Source organism: Apodemus sylvaticus, chromosome 10, assembly GCF_947179515.1.
Source record: "Apodemus sylvaticus chromosome 10, mApoSyl1.1, whole genome shotgun sequence".
Lineage (NCBI taxonomy): Eukaryota > Metazoa > Chordata > Mammalia > Rodentia > Muridae > Apodemus > Apodemus sylvaticus.
Genome location: NC_067481.1, coordinates 9018817 through 9035517, shown reverse-complemented (window position 1 = coordinate 9035517; position 16701 = coordinate 9018817). Strand labels below are relative to the sequence as shown.

Here is a 16701-nt window from a genome sequence, read left to right as displayed (position 1 = left end):
ATTGTGAAGGGGGGACTGTAAGACCGTAAGAGCCAAGGGATGGGGGGGAGGGGTTACTGTGACATTGGGTCTCCTAGGAATGTCAGAGCTACACTCATAAGGTCTCACCAACCAGAACTGCACAAGAACACCAACAGACATGCTAACATGGGTAGGGGAAATCTCACAAGGCCATAGCCCCACATACAGAACTGCAGACAAGTAGGGACTACTGAGAGCTGGAGAAGCAGCCTTCCCTAGATCACACCAGTTGGTTATCTAGTACGAAATATTCAGTGCTGAAAATATTATACAGACTGAGCAGGTTATATATAGAATACACACACACACATAAATATATACATACATACACACACATATACATATACATACACATACAAAGCCCCTGCTTCTTCCAATTCCACAGCCAAGCTGGCCCTATTCTCTGGGAACCTATACCCTGTTCACTTACAGATTCTGGAGAGATTACATCTCTGGCGGCCATAGGATGCTTGCTGCCTTATCCAGAGTTCTTTAATTCTGGGACAATGCAGCCCTGAGAACGCAACCCAAGCATTTCCTCTTAATGAATCTAAGCACCCACAACTGACCTGAGTCCTTAAGGCTTAGCTCCTCTGTCTGTCCTACAGACAGAGGTCAAGCTGAGCTGGCCTGGGCTCAAGATTTCTTCCTCCCTAGATGCTCACAGAAGACTGAGGGGCAGCTGAGAGGGCTACTGCCCTGTTCTCACTGAGTGAGAACCAGTGCATGAGAGACCTCGGAAGCAAATTGGAGACAGTGAGGCAGGGGGCCAGCAAAGGGAGGTATAGACTGCTGGGCCTCTGTCCCAGTGCCATGTCTATTCCTGTGATAAAGTACCCTGTCAAAAAGAAACTTGGGAAGGACGGGGTGAGTTTCGCCTCAGAATTCTAAGTAACAGATTACTTCAGGGAAATCAAGGCAGTTAGTTCAAGCTGGAGAGATGGCTCAGAGGTTAAGAGCACTTGTTGCTCTTACAGAGAAGCCAGGCTCTCTTCCCAATGCCCATTTTTTGATTTACCACCATATGTAACTCCAACTTCTAGGAATCCAATGCCCTCTTCTAACTACCATGGGCACTCAGCACCCATTTGATACACATACTTACATGCTCATAAAACACTCATAACATAAATAAGGGGCTAGAGAGATGGCTCAGTGGTTAAGAGCACCGACTGCTCTTTCAGAGGTCATGAGTTCAATCCCCAGCAACCACATGGTGGCTCGCAACCATCTGTCATGGGATCCGATGCCCTCTTCTGGTGTGTCTGAAGACAGCTACATGTGTACTCATATACATAACATAAATAAAATGAAATCTATTTTTTAATCTTGAAACTGGTCACGTCACATGCACAGTCAAGAGCTGAGAGAAATGCATGCATGCGTGTGTTCTCCCTTGCTTGCCCCCTGGCTCGCTTGCTTGTGCTCAGTTTGATTTAACCCCTTCCACACAGTTCAGAAGCCCCTGCCTAGGAAATGGTACCACCTACAGTGGTCTTCCTACATCGTAAGATACTCAGTCACAGACATACCCACAGGCCAACTCTGGCTCTAGGTTGTCTCAAATTAACACTAGCCATCTAAGTCCCTGTGTTTCACAGGCTCCCTCCCTCCTTGACTTGCTTGGGCCAAGGAAAGGTGAGTTGAGGTGTTCCGTGTTCCGTGTTCTAAACACTTTGGCACTCTCCCTCACCATGGTAAGAAACTCTAGGGGAGACTCCTGAGCCAAGGCTGGATGTGAGGAGAGTAAGCAACGGCATCAGAGCCACATATGTGCATGTGACACTCTTGTCCACTCATGGTCTAGGGGAGCTACTGACAGGTGAAACCTCAGAGTGAGGCCAGGTCAGCGGGAGAGCCACCCACCCTGGATATCATAATAGATAGTAAGGTGTCCTTGACTTAAACAACTATACATGATGGTGGTCCCTAATTACATTCTAGTGGGGATCTTGGCTGTGCATTGAAGCATGTGAGGCATGTCAACAGAATGTCACATGCACATCCTCTGTAAGTTGCAGGTTATGGGCTGTGTTATGTTTTGGTGATCCAGCTAAGGTCGCCGCCCATCCATCCTCACCACACCTACTTCATTCACCAACATTCATCTTACTTTGAAGGGACCACTTGTCCTCTCATTCGGTCAGGATTTGTCTTTGTATTTTATTCTAGTCAGGAGATGAGGGAAGCCAAGAGAAAGCAACACGGGTCAGGCCAGGTCTGTTACACTCTGATCTCCTAGCCAAGAGGGGCAGTCTTCAGAGATGAGTACATCCAAAACCAAGCCTTTTGCACCCAACCATGAACGTCAATGACAAAGTCACAGAAGAAAGCACCTTTCGGGACTACTTGATAATGGAACCTTATAGGAAAAAGCCAGACAGCTATCCGAATGCTCCCGTCTGACCCGTTGGTCTATTCCTGCAGAGTGGTAATCCCTGAAGGGCTTGGAAGATGGCGCAGTTCTTACTTGATAAACATGAGGACATAAAAATGCTAGGCATGATAGATGCACTTATAATCTTAGCACCTAGGAGGTGGAAACAGGCAGATCCATGGGGCTCACTGGCATGTCAGCCTAGTGTACTAGTGTGTGAGTCCAACAGGGATGCCACTTAAGAAATGACAGTTAGCATTGCCCTCTGTCCCTTGCATACATGAGTGCGTGCACACATAAACACATTCAGGTGCATCTACACATAAGCACATACACACACACACACACACACACGCACGAAAGAGCTGTAATGCACGCATCCAACCCTTATGCCAGCCTGAATTAGGATTCCTTATCTTGTTCCACCCGTGCTGGCGCAGAGAGCAAAGGGTCTGTTTCGTCACGTGCTCTGTGTAGCACTGAACTTCCTTTATCAGTTTGCTACATCACACTGGATCATTTAGAAAGAAACTCATTACTGGATGCATACGTAGCATGACTTGTAGAGAAAGTGACATATAAAATATGCTGGATAGTTTTATGTCAACTGAACACAGGTTAGAGTCCTTTGAGAAGAGGGAACCTCAGTTGAGAAAATGCCCCTCCCAGATTGGCCCGGGACAAGCCAGATGGGCATTTTTCTTGAAGGATGATTGGTGCGGAAGGATCCAGCTCACTGCGGGTGGTGCCGCCCCAGCAGGTGGTCATGGGTAGTATAAGAGAGGCTGAGCATGGCATGAGAATCAGGACAGTAAACAGTGCTCCCCTTGGTCCCTACCCCGACTGTGCTCAGTGATAAACTGCTACCCATCTTACCCATGTAAGATGAAATAAACCCTTTCCTCGCCAAGGTGCTTTGGGTCCTGACATTTCATTGCAGCAATAGAAAACTAACTAGGGCATAAGATGCACACAGAGAAGGCTAAACCACAAAGAACACTGGGGCTCAGCGTTCTCTCCACATTAGGCCCTGCACCTTCTGTTCTCTGCCAACTTGCAGTTACAGAAGCCCACCGTTTAGCTGGACATGTGGCTGGTTTGCTAAAGGACCATGTCTCCTAACTGTCTCTGCAGTTGGATTTGAGCACATGAGCAGGTCCTGGTCCGAGAAATACAAGGACAGCTGTTATTCTGGGCTTAATAGGGAAGGCCCCCTTCCCCACCCCCATTGCCCGGAAGACAAATGTGATGACCAGAGCTCATGCAGCCACGTTGGAGCAGAAAGTACAAGTCGGGGCAAAGCGGTGAAGGATTAGACCTGACTCCAGCTGACTTGTGAACCCACTTTTCCCATCAGTCTCCAGAGAGAAGAGGAAGCATTCTTGTTCAGGCTGCTTTTTTGAGACTCAGTCCTAGGTCAAATCTAATCCTAACAGACAGTGGGAGGGGGAGGGGAACATCACTAGCAATACTGCAAGCTGTAGGTGTCTGGTTGCCATGGAGACCACCCCAACACATGCAGATTCCAAAATACAAACTCAAAGGAAAAGGGCCAAGAAAAAAAGCCCCCTTGTGAGCCTAAAAGAGCCCTTCCCCATTCTGGTAGGATCCCCCTCGTCCCACGAGCCAGATGGAAATGCCAGCCCCGGAAAAGGTGGCACCAGACACATGACCTCATTGACCCCCGTCACCTTCAGACACCTGCCAATCAGCCCCCAGAGCCTAACGGCAGGACCCAGGACCACCCTTAGATCTCACTCCTGTCTCCTCTGCCTCTGGCTATTCAAACTCTAGTTTTTATCTTTTTTGTAACGCTCTCCTTGGCTTTGCACTTCCCTTGCATGCTCCCCAAAACACAGCCCTGCTCTTCTGCACATCCCCCAAGTCTCTAGGGACTCTCCCATCTATCTCAAGAAAGAGCCAATGCTTTTCCACAATGCCTCAAGTTGTATGTATCTGGGACCCAGCCAGCTATTCCACAGACATGTCCTGGACAAACCCATTACCAACCTTTATATTCTTTCTCTCTCTCTCTCTTTCTCTCTCTCTCTCTCTCTCTCTCTCTATATATATATATATATATATATATATATATACACATATACATACATACACATATATATACATATATATATATGGACATACATGCACATGTATGCACATGTATGTGAAGATCAAATGTCACTCTTGATTTTTTTCCTCAGGAGGAAATTATGGGAATTTTTTTAGGTTTATTGTATTCTTTATGTGTATGTTTGTGCATCTGTGTATGTATATGTGCACATAGATGAGCGCAGTGGCCATGAAGGACAGAAGAGAGCACCAGATCCCCTAGAGCTGGAGTCACACTTGAACTTGGTCGCTCTGGGTCACCAACGTGGGTGCCGGGAGCTGGACTCCTGTTCTCTGAAAGAACAGCAGGTGTGCTTGGCCTGTTTGACTCTCACTCAGATCTGAAGCTCCACCCCCCAGCACAGGGATTACAAGCATGCTTGCTACACCCAAGTGGTTTGCATGAGGGCTGGGGATCAAACTTCTTGCACAGCGAGCCGTGTCCAACTGATCCATCTCCCGGTCCTCTCGCCACTGGATTTTCCACTCACGGCGCTTCTGTGCTGTCCTTGCCTATAATGTATCTGAAGGGTCTGTTCCCAGGTTTCGGCACCAATGAAGAGGGCATAAAAAGAGAGAGAGGGATTTAGGGAATGTGGCACGGCGGTGTAGGGGAAGGGGGTGCCTAGGCGGGCCCATGCCCAGGCACCTCTTCCCCCTGAGGGACCACACGCACACAGGCATGGTATAGAATAGAGTTTATTCAGGGCAGAGAATGGGAGTTAGAGAGGCAAAGAGAGCGAGAGAGCGAGAGAGAGAGAGAGAGAGAGAGAGAGTAGAGGGCAGAGAAGTGGAGGCCAGCCATGACCACATGGAGAGAGGGAGAGGGAAGAAGAGCCCAAGGGGCAGAGAGGTGAGAGTGGGATGAGAGAGAGCGGGGAGAGAGAGAGAGGAGAGAGAGAGAGAAGAGGGTAAGTAGCCCCTTTTATAGTTGGCCAGGTCTATGGGGCGGGGCATACCTGGCTATGGCCAGGTAAATGTGGGGTGGAGATTAGACAGAATACCAACAGTATCTCCTTGTCATCCCCCTGCATCAACCCGGTCAAAACCTAGCCTATCTCCTCACAAAGCCCTCTCTAGTTCCCCAGCTGGAGAGAACCTCCTGTCCCTGGGCCCCAGTACCTTTCAAGTACATCATCTCATTAGCTACCACATACTAATCTATCCCGTTTCACCACAGGTGAAAGCGATTTCTGTCCGGACAGGCCCTAAGGCCCTTGCCGGGCTAGCTACAATGTATCCCTTCTTTGCTTACTCTAGCTACCATGTGTCCCTTCTTTGCTTACTCTCCCATAATGACCCGCACACAGTGGATACTCACTCGGTGAGGGGCTGATTGCTTTAAAGACAACTTAGTTTCAGCTTGCTTCTGCATGCCCAGGAACAAAACCAATGGCTATTTGGCAAACTGAACACGTTTGACTGCCTGGTAAATGACTGTCTCCCGGCCTCTTACAAGGCACAGATTACTGGCTCGTCTCCCTCTTGTGCGCAACTGAATGCTAAAAAGAGATGCTGTGTGGAGCAGCAGCAGCCCTTCCTCAAAGCACTTGTCTTAAGGATGTGTAGAGATTTGGCCCTGATATGCAGAGTCTAAAGGACAGGACTTGGATCCTGTGCAGTCACATAAGAACATCTTTCAAGAGAACTGGCATTTAACATCATGCTTCTGAACAGGATTGGCATGAAAATGCCTACGAGAGACAATGCCAGCTAACACTGACTATTCAGTGCAGAAGAAGGTATGAGATCAGATAAGCTTATACTGAGCCAGCTAAACACTCAATCGGGTTCCTAAAAAATGAAATCCTAGTTCACAAAAGTCTTGGGGAACAATCTCTGCTCCCACCATCTGTCTGGATTCAGTTAAGCCTTGCCCTGCCTGATGCCAGCCAGAGATGACTCCCACGAGTCCCCGCCAGTCCTGTGATATTTCACACAAGATATGTAATCCAATGAGCGCTCAGCCATCAGGTGGGGATGTCAACCCAAGCTTGAGTTTTCCAAACTCCTGTCTCCTGTTCTTTCCTTTTTTGCAAGAGTCAAATAAGCAAAGCAGTCTTTCCTGACTGGTGGCTGGCCAGTATCTCCTGATCAACTGGAAATGGGCCAGGAGTATGGCCGCTCCCTGCTTCACCAGGCTAGGGGTTGGGAGCCAATCGCCTAGCAAGTCCATGAAGGATGCTAAGGTCTTCAGTGGAGAAACAGCTTCTTCCCAGCTTCTCTCAGCCACAGTTCGGACGCCTGTCCTCCACATCTGGAAATGTGGCATGACCCTAATGCTAAGTATTGATTCAGTTCAATCTTTAGCCTCACGGTGACTGGCGACTTTGAAGGGAACCTGACGCCTCCAAGCACCAGCTCATCGTTCATTGGAATGTAGTTTCCAGGAGACTGGAACCCTTGACACTGGGGTGCACACTCTCACCGGGCTCCCAACAGCCTGATAAGCTGATGCAGTTAGTACGGGATGTGCCCAACACTTGGGAGGCAGAAGCAGGTAGATTTCTGAGTTCGAGGCCAGCCTGGTCTACAGAGTGAATTCCAGGACAGCCAGGGCTACACAGAGAAACCCTGTCTCGAAAAACCAAAAAAAAAAAAAAAAAAAGGCCTTAATATAAGCTTTCCAGGTGATCGCAACATGTGGCCAGGGTGTGGACCACGACATCAGAGTGAAGACAACACTCCCAAAGCCAGAGGGCTGCTTAACAAAGACTCCAGAGCAACCAGCTTCACTCTGCTAGGCCAGGGCTACTAAAGACAGCTGTAAAACTGAGCTGCGTTTGTGCTGAAATCCGTGGCTTGCTTTCACAGTCTCCCATTGCACACTGGAACTAGTTACTCCTCTCAGTGCCATGACAAAATACCCAAATAAAAAGCAACATGAGGCTTATTCTGGCTTATGGTCTGAGGGGATACAGTCCGCCATGGGGGGGGGGGGGCGTGGCAGGGGCATCGTGACAACAAGAACAAGAGGCAGCTAGTTCCCTGCTTTCATAGGCAGGAAGCAGAAGAGAGGGGGGCTGGTGCCCAGCTCACCTTCTCCCTGTAGTCAGTCCAGGACCCTGGTTTGCAGAACGGTGAAATCCCATCCAGTTCACAATCAACGTTTACCATTATGACACCTTTGCCCTGACCATCTCTGGAGACATCCTTTTTGAGATTTATTATTACATTTTAATTCTGTGGACGTATGAGTCTCTGTGCAGATGAAATCAAGAGTTTTACAGGTGCCCATGGAGTCCAGAGGAGTCAGACTCCCCCCCCCCACCCCCGCCCCTGGAGCTGGAGTTACAGTCAGTTGTGAGCTGCCCAATGCGGGTGTTGGAACTCAGGAAACTCAGGTATTTTGACAGAGTGGCACGCTTTTTTTTAAAAGTGATCCTGAATTTTAAGTTTATAAAATAACAAGGGTAACACTGGGTATAGAAGAATTCTAAACCTTCGAGAGCCAGGATAATATGGCCTCTCCAGGCGATCCTGTCTATGCTCACCCCTGGAGTCCATCTTGCCAAGGCCAAAACCATCTCTTTCCCTACCACCCCGGCCCCCTCTGAAGCCCCCACAGTCCCTGCCGCAGCCCCAGTAGAGCAGCATACATTCTTAACTGGACCATCTCTCTAGGTCCTCTGTGTCCTAGGTGACTTGAAAACGGCGTAAGAGTCCACGTAAGTCACCACACTACACTACAAACAAAGGAAAAAGGACCACGCCTCTTCTGCAAGGTCCACACAAACACAGGCGTTTCCTGCTCAGGAGCGTGAGACATTCCAGAGAGCATTCTAGAACCCACAGCTGTGCCCAATGGATCAGAGCTGTGGTCTTTTCCTTTTTGGCTATTCACACGGCCACCAGGCCTCAGAGTACCCAGCACACTTTTCTTGAAGTCCAAAGAACAGATAGCTCTAGCTTTGTGAGCCACTGGGCTCAACTGCAGCTCAGTGCAGTTGCTGTGATGCAAAGACAGCCACAGGCACTGGGACACGTGGGCGTGGCTTGCCCCAGTGCTTTGTCTATATTCACAAGATCAGGAAGCAGATGGAGTTAGCCCACCAGACTGGTAGGCACACCACCCACCCCCAACCCCCGTGGATCGCAAGTTCCTGACAGGCAGAAGTGTTTTCTTGTCCCCCTGCTGCTCTTCACTTGACATGGTGAGTAACGTGTAACAGGTTTCCGCTGGATGGCTGGAGAGAGGAGGGACTGGCTGGACAGACAGGTGCAACACGGCCTAGTTGTGTAAAAGAACATCCTGTGAGCACCGGCCTGAGCCAGTAGCTACCAGTTCCAACTGAGAACCTACAGAGGTGGGGTGATTCAACATACACAGGACTGTGTACCCGAATCTCTAGGTGTTGGTTTCATTTGGTGATGGTGGGGATTGAACCTGGGGCCTTGTGCATGCTACATACATGTGCTCTTCAACCAAGCCACACCCATCTCTGGACCTTTTCAGACTTCTCCCGGGTTCACATCAATTTCACCATCTCCTTACAGGGACAGTGGGAGCGTTCCTCATCAACAAGGACTGCATCCCAAGGGGAGCCCACTTCATGAATAAGGACCAGGGTCCCAAGGACACTCCAGCCAATCGCACAGTGGGGCCAGGCCCACAAAGCAGGGCAAGGGAAATCAAGGGGAGCTGGGCATGAATGCAGGCCTGTGGTAAGTCACCCAATCACACTAACTAGGTACCAGTACAAGCGAGATGGGGAGCAGTGGGTTAAGGCAGAAGGGCGGTGACTATTCGGGAGGCTCCAGAGGAAGGTCTCGTGACCAATCAATTAGGGGCCACACTCCTCCCTGGGCACTTTTTAGGGCAAGAGAAAGCCAGGAGCTCTTCCCCCAAGACAAACACCATTGCATCCTAGCACCGTGGAGGAGGAGGAAGTAGCATAAGTCATTCCCTCCCTCACACTGTTTACAGTCACACTGGAAGTCTGAGCATGAAATCAAAAGGAAAAAATACAATAATAACAATAACAATAATAATAAAAATAACCTATCTTCTTCCTGAGTGGCTCTCTTCCCTGCGCGTCTCACCCCCTCATCCTGCCACTGACAGAAAGGATCAGGGGTTAGGGCTGCTGAACAGGCCACCCTCCATCTGCTTCCACATGCGGAGGGGGCAGGGGGAAGGCTGGACAGAGAAGCCACCACAATACCCTGGAGCCTCCAGGGATCGCTAGCACTTGGGTGCCAGGAGAGCCAGGCTGAGCCCAAAGACAGAAAAAGTGAGAGGCTGGCATTATGCCAACCCTAAGGGCCTCCTCACCCTTCACTGAGCAACAGTGCTGTGGTCCCTGAGGTGTGGCTTGGAACAATGGCTGGAGAAGGGCTCTCGGAATCTTCGCGCATTACAACATACCAGCTTGCTGAACGGGATCCCACGGCAGGAAGCTCAGAGTCCTACCAAGTTGCTACGGTTCTGGAGTATTCCTCACGGGTCTATAAGTTTAATGTTGGGTCTCCACGATGGCATCGTTGGGTGGTAACGGAACATTTGAAAAATGGGGCTTTATGAACGGTCCCAAGGCCACTGGGGGCATGCCTCAAAGGGGATTATGTGACCCTAAATCTCAACTTCTGCTGGGAGTTTTTGCTGCCGAAAGACACGAGAATAAGGCAAGGCAGAGGGCACCTGTCTAGAGACGGCTAGAAAGAAAGCTGCTTCCAGAGCATTCTCAGGCAGACGAGTTTTATGGAGAGGAGTATATATGCAAGCTGAAGGGCCTAGGAATGGATTTTGCTACAACTCTTGTGCACCTCTTTATAGCTTGGGAATCTCCAGGTTCTCCAAGGACAGGCTTATGGCTTAGATGACATCAGCGAGGTCCCACCCCAAGACAAGTTTTTCCAGCTCTCAGGACTATGGAGACAGTAGTAAGAACCGCACTCTGATCTACTCAAAGAGAAAGCCCCAAGGTCGGCGCCTTCTGATACAGTCATCCAGTTGGAATACACAGCACCACCATAAAGTACTTAGGCTTGAAAAATAAAATCTAGGCTTGCAAAATTGCTCAGGGGCAGGGTGGGGTGGGTGGGTGTGCTTCCAAGCCCAACAGCAGCAGTCTGATCCTCAGGTTACACATGGAGGGAGTGGCGAACCAACTCCTGCAAGCTGTCCTCTGCCCTCTACCTGTGTGCTGTGGCTCACACAGGAACACAAAACATTGATTCATTCAAATGGTTTTTAAAGAAAGATAAAAATCTGAACTAAGCCTCTAGGTCTAACTAACTCTTGAATTTGCAGAGATCAAGAATAGAGCAGGAGAAGAATCCACCAAACTCAGAATGTGGAACATTCCAGAAACAAATACCCAGTTTCTCCAACAAATCACCAGCTTGTGGGGTTGGGATGGGGGAGACTTGAGCGACTTAGAGAACACAGCTGGCAAATTCTCTTTGGATCCCAGCTCTGGCAGAGCAATCTCACAGGGCCCTCTTGGAATGGGAACACGGCTTGGGCATTAGCACACAGAGAGGAATTGCTGTCTGCCTTCTGTCAGATGAGATGCTGCCATACTGATTTGCAGTTTCACAGAGTCACTCAGTTTGAGATACATATTGAATTTACAGGTGAAATTACATGGATCTTGGATTTGCTTTTATAAAACATGCTCAGTTCCCAAGAAGGCAGAAGGGAGACAGATAAAATGAGATTTGCCAAACGTCAATCATGACTGAAGGTGGGTACTGCGTACTGAGGATATGGATTATGGATGGTTTTATTTTTTCTTCTGTGTGCTTAAAAGTACCTAAAATAAAAAGTCCTGGGGCTGGAGAGATGGGGAAGCAGGCAACGGCACATGTTTTTCTTACAAGTGACAAGTTCTATTCCCAGCACCCATAGCAGGAGTCTTGCAATCTCTTGCAACTTCAGCTCCAGTGAGGTCTGGTTTCACTGACCTTTACAGGGGGCACCTGTACTCAGATGCACATACTACTCCTGAGACACACACACACATAATAAAGATACAAATAAATCCTTTAAAAAGCCCTTCAAAGATCAGAGAGGAAGGAGATATTGAATTGGTGCCATTTATCAGGCTAGGCCGGTCTTGATGTCATCTTATTTCCTAAGTCTTGAACCACTCCCTTCTTCACCATGGAAAGAGTGCAGAGAACCTCGTGAACTGGGGAGTGAAGACAGCGATGAGAGAGGAGGAGTTAGCTCTTACAAGGGGCCCATCAGGACAGCGTGGAGAAGGGCTGGCAGCAGCCCCAGGGAGGGAAAGATTAGAATCGACACATTTCACCCACTGTGAACTCACCCCTGCGGCAAAGCCCAGGCTTCCGTCTAAGATCCGCCTCTGCAAAAGAAAAAGGGAGAGGTTTCAGTTTCCAAGGACCACTGGGGCCTCAGTACAGAGACTGCCTTAAAGTCCAAAGGGTTCAAAGGTCACTGACCTGCTCCTAAGCTGGAGGTGACCTCCTGACCTTACAGAATGGGCCATGAACAGGGGGAGGCTGAGGACGACATGGACACATAGTTAAATATGACACCCATTCCAGTGTCAACCACAAGTACCCTTGGCAGGGGGAGGGGGGTCTTGAAGTGCACAGGCCCACGCCTTCATTCTTACCCAGGACCCCTATGCCCTTCAGAAGCAATTGATCTAAAAATGTGGAAATGACCAAGGACCAGTGAGGAACACAGGATCGATCTAAACAGTCACACCGGTGGGGACACAAACTGGTACAACCACGTCATGCAGAAAGCCATGCAGAGGGACTAACAACAGCAAGTGACCACAATATACATGTCACTGCTGAGAAATGACAGAGATGCATGCTGGGAATCCCCAAATCCATGCACTGTTCCCAAGAGCCTAGAGATTGCACAACTAGAGACTGCACAAAGTCCCATCCACGCTAAGACAGACATACCAAGGAGGACAACCAAATACCACAGGGCAAAGAAAACATGCCCACACATCACACACACAAAGGACACGCTGTGTACATGCATGCATGCATGTATGTACACAACAGGCAGAGGCAGTAAGTAAACTGGGAACTGAGCAGGGTGGATTGACTCAGCCAACACAGAGCAGTACCAGCTACGTAAGCAGAGAGCCTAACAGCAGCACCCAGACAGGGAATGTCTACCCTGTGGGAGAGACGGGCAGCGTGGGAGTGTTTCACACGGAGCGAAAGTCTGAGTGGGCGTGGTGACTGGGAAGAAGCCTGAAGGGACCGTGAGAAACATGGGCCTTTGTAAAATTATAATCAAACTGCATAGTTATGAAACGTACACCTTTCTGTGTGGCATCGATTCCAGTAAAAAGATGTTTCCGCTTCCATCATACCTAGTGGATAATCGCTTGTGGTCTGCACATACTACATAACGCTCTTCAGCATTGAAAGGAGAAGAAGCTCCCATGGGTCAGCGAGCTACCATGCAAGGCTTCTCCACACCCACTCATCATCATCATCATCATCATCCTCCTCCTCCCATCTACTGTCAAAAAACATTCTACTTCCTATGAATTTGACTTCCCCAGGTGTCTTAGGCGCTGAAATCTTGAGTACCCTGTAATTCCTAGTTGTGTAGTTGGGAGATCCAAGTCTCCAAATGATAGATTTGCGCTAACCACCCCCCCATCCCCCCCCCGCCCCAGTTAGGGTCAGGGCAGCAGCGTGGGAGGCAGGAGAGTATAGCTGAAGCCAGGACCTGCCAAACTGGTCTATAACATAAGGGGCCCGAGACATCAACTTTCTAGACAAGTTTTCCTTTCTAGATCCAGGGCTCAGTGTGTTGTTTTTTTTTTTTAATTTATTCTCTATATTCTTTGTTTACATTCCAAATGATTTCCCCTTTCCCGATCTCCCGCTCCCCATAAGTCCCATAAGCCCTCTTCCCTCTGCCTATTCCCCAATAAACCCCCTCCCACTTCTCTGTCCTGGTATTCCCCTACATTGCTGCATCAAGCCTTTCCAGGGCCCTCTCCTTCCTCCTTCTTGGGAATGATTTGATATGTGTATCGTGTCTTGGGTATTCAGAGCTTCTGGGCTAATATCCACTCATCAGTGATTGCATTCCATGTGTGTTCTTTTGTGAATGGGTTACCTCACTTCAGATGATATTTTCCAGTTCCAACCATTTGCCTAAGAATTTCATGAAAGAGATCTAAGCTGCTGTCTCGTGGGCCACTCCTGCAGCAACTACCACCACCCTTGAGCAAGGTGAGGGTGACATTCCTCAAGACGGCCATGAGTGGCTCTGGGCTGGAGATGGGGAGCAGCTCAGGGGGGAGGAGAATGGGATTTCAGGCACGGGAGGTCGGTTCAGGCTGGGCTTGTGTAGAGTAACACAGAGTGTGTATAGAGGGTGGATGAGGGATGTCGGGGATGTGGGGTGCAGAGGAAGAAAAGATGGGGAGACACGTCATCGAGTGAGGCTGTGAGGCCAGAACACATGGCCTGAGAGAGACTGAGGGCCCTCTGCAGGATGCATGGAGGACACATGGGGGAAGGGCTGAGAAGGCTCAGCATGATTGTGGACAAGGGGCTATCGGTATTCATCCAGAAGATAGGATGTGTTCATGGTAAGGGTGGGCTCACATGATATCAGAAGAGAGAACGAGGAAGTGGACCTATCTGTATTTGTTTGGGGGGGAGGACCTGTGGAGACAGAGGTGGGTAGACAGCCGTCTACAGGGGATTGAAGGGGACCCTGCCAACCTTCAGCCAGTGGGGAGGAATGTAATGCTCTGGCTGGGGCCGTAAAGAAGCAGGCCTCTTCCTTCCCACGTGCCCTAACCAGCTGCCTAAGCCACTCATGGCCACAGGGAGAGCAGTTCCACCCGAAAGCTAATCGGCTTGGGTCCTGCTTAGGACTCTCTGCTCCCTGCACCAGGAATTCAGACGGGAGCTCAGAAACAAGGCAGCAAGTTAATGCACAATAGCTAGTCTTCACCCCCTCGCCCTGTTGAATCCGGGTGACCGAGGCAGGTGAGAGGAAGACAATGGCCGGCTTGTGTGCCTGCTCCCTGGCCTAGTAAGGAAACAGAGAGAAAACAAGGAAGTTGGAAAACATTAACATCTCCGGTCTGCGTGGCCTCTGCCAGAGCTATGTGGAAAGGGGCCGGTTCCAAAGTTCACAAAAGGGTCCCTGCGAACCTCCAGAGACAAGCGACTCACCTGCCCGCTGGAGAATATGAACACCAGGGCTGCTCCGGCTGCTGTCATTGCCCAGGTGAAGAAGGTCCCCAGCAAGGCCTGGGACACGGAGCTGTAGCCTTGGAGCATGCTGGATCCAGCTGTGCACAGAAGAGCAGAGAGGGTCAGACGCTGAAGGGCCTCAACTGTGACATACGTGCAGCCGCTGCCTGAGCTGCCTTCTGTCAGTGTAGGTGGTCTGCACATTCAAGTCAAACCAATGCAATGGGCCTCAACCTCCTGGTCCCGGCACAGAGACATTAAATGTCTTGTAACTTTGAAAGGCAACGTGAGGACACCGGAAGGGGTCGGGAAGCCCTCCCAAGAGGCCTGCTCATTCGTGCATCTCTCTGTCCCTGCCTACCATTTCTCCTCAGACCCTGCTAAAGAAGAGGCCCCTAGCTCAAACTGTCTGCTAAATAACTTCCATCTGATTCCTAGTCACACCTTCCTGGCTCCCCAAGCCAGCCTCCTGGCTAAACATAAATTCCACCGACAGACCTTCCCACCACCATGGACTCTCCAGCCAAAGTCCATCAGTGTGCAGTCTGAGCACTACACAGCCAATTCAACTTAGCTCATTAGGGCATCTTTATAACCCAGACAGCTGTATCCACCCCCGACCCCCGAGGTTCCATTCCCATAAACCCCTTCTGGGATGCCGTCCCTCCACAGCTCCTGCCCTGGAAACCCAAGAGCTTCCTCTGAGGCCCACCTCACGCCAGATCTGTGGCAAAAGCTTCCATGACTACACACACACACACACACACACACACACACACACCTCTTTGCTGTTTTCTATAGGGGCCTGCCTACATCTGTAACCTAAATTTGTAACTGCTTGAGAATGGTGAAGACACTTTCCCACAGCCTTGTGAAAGCGGGCATGGCCATCCGCTGCAAACGACCTGCAGAAGGAGAAGGAGCCAGCTTACCCAGAAACGAGAGCCAGAGAGCACAAAAAAATAGAACCGTTAACGACTCTGCGCATAGCTGCTGCCGGTGAAGTGGCAGTGTAGTCCACTAAGCAAAGAAGGGGCCCTCTCTTGCGTGGGCCCAGAGAACCTCCTCAGACTTAACCATGCTCAAGACTGAGACCATATCCTGTCCATCCTGTCCCAGATAGGAAATGTCAGGCTTCTCCTATGGAAAGTTACAAAGCAGAGAAGTCCACTTGTGAAGCAGCCGTGTGTCCTGGCACACGCATACTCATACAGGCTAGGTGTAGACCTCAACTCAAAGGCCTCATTCAGTTCCCCTCTGGCTTGCCAGCATCCCCAGGACTGGACCTGGCCCCACCTGGCTTAGCTCCCTCAGAGCTGAGCAGGCAGGAGCTATGTACCTGTGTATAAGGGCTAACGAGGTTCCCTCTGTGGGCTTTAGAGAAAGCCCTGGCAGAGCGTGGGCAGGCCCTGTGTCCAGTCCACACCCAGAAAAGGCTGTGGGCTCAGATGAGCCCCGCTGGGCCCCATGCTAGGTCTAGGGTCAAACCATTTATGGGTTCAGATTCTAAGCATACGCAACCTTTTGACAATTCGACACTGGAGAACACCACAATCAAGACGCAAAAAAACAAGACAGCAACCCACAATCAAGATGCAAAAACCAAGCAATGAAAAACTGCCAAGTCTGACAACCTGAGCTTGGTTTCTGACACCCACCTGAGGGAAAGAACCAACACGCTCTCTTCTGACCTCTGCATTTGCATCATGGAATACACAACTTCCCCACACACATACACACACACACACAAAAGGTAGTTTTAAAATGCACCCTTTCCCAAATCTCACAACGTCTAAGTAAGCTTACTATTTTGCGTTGGGTTGTACTCATCTCTACACTTGGTGCAGGTTGGGCACACATGACAGAGGAACTCGACAATGACTGGACAAATTTTTTAAAAAATTTTTTCAAGCAAACAAATAGCCTTTTGCACCATGCCCGCATCAGGTCAACCTCAAAAGAGTGGTGTGTGACAGGTATGGTGGCAGAAACCTTTTAGTCCCAGTCCTTGAAGAGGCAAATGC

The 16701-nt window shown here is 49.7% G+C and overlaps 1 protein-coding gene across 6 annotated transcripts in view; it reads right to left on the bottom strand.

Moving 5' to 3' along the window:
* Slc39a11 (solute carrier family 39 member 11) overlaps positions 1 to 16701 on the bottom strand; it is a 438334-nt gene that overhangs the window by 330721 nt on the left and 90912 nt on the right. For all 6 annotated transcript variants that reach the window (XM_052196137.1, XM_052196138.1, XM_052196142.1 and 3 more), the window contains 2 exons: positions 14657 to 14775; positions 11785 to 11823 (listed from right to left, as the gene is read on the bottom strand). In XM_052196137.1, coding sequence (XP_052052097.1) covers positions 11785 to 11823; positions 14657 to 14764 — 147 coding nt within the window. In that variant the 5' untranslated portion in view covers positions 14765 to 14775. The remainder of the gene's footprint in view (positions 1 to 11784; positions 11824 to 14656; positions 14776 to 16701) is intronic.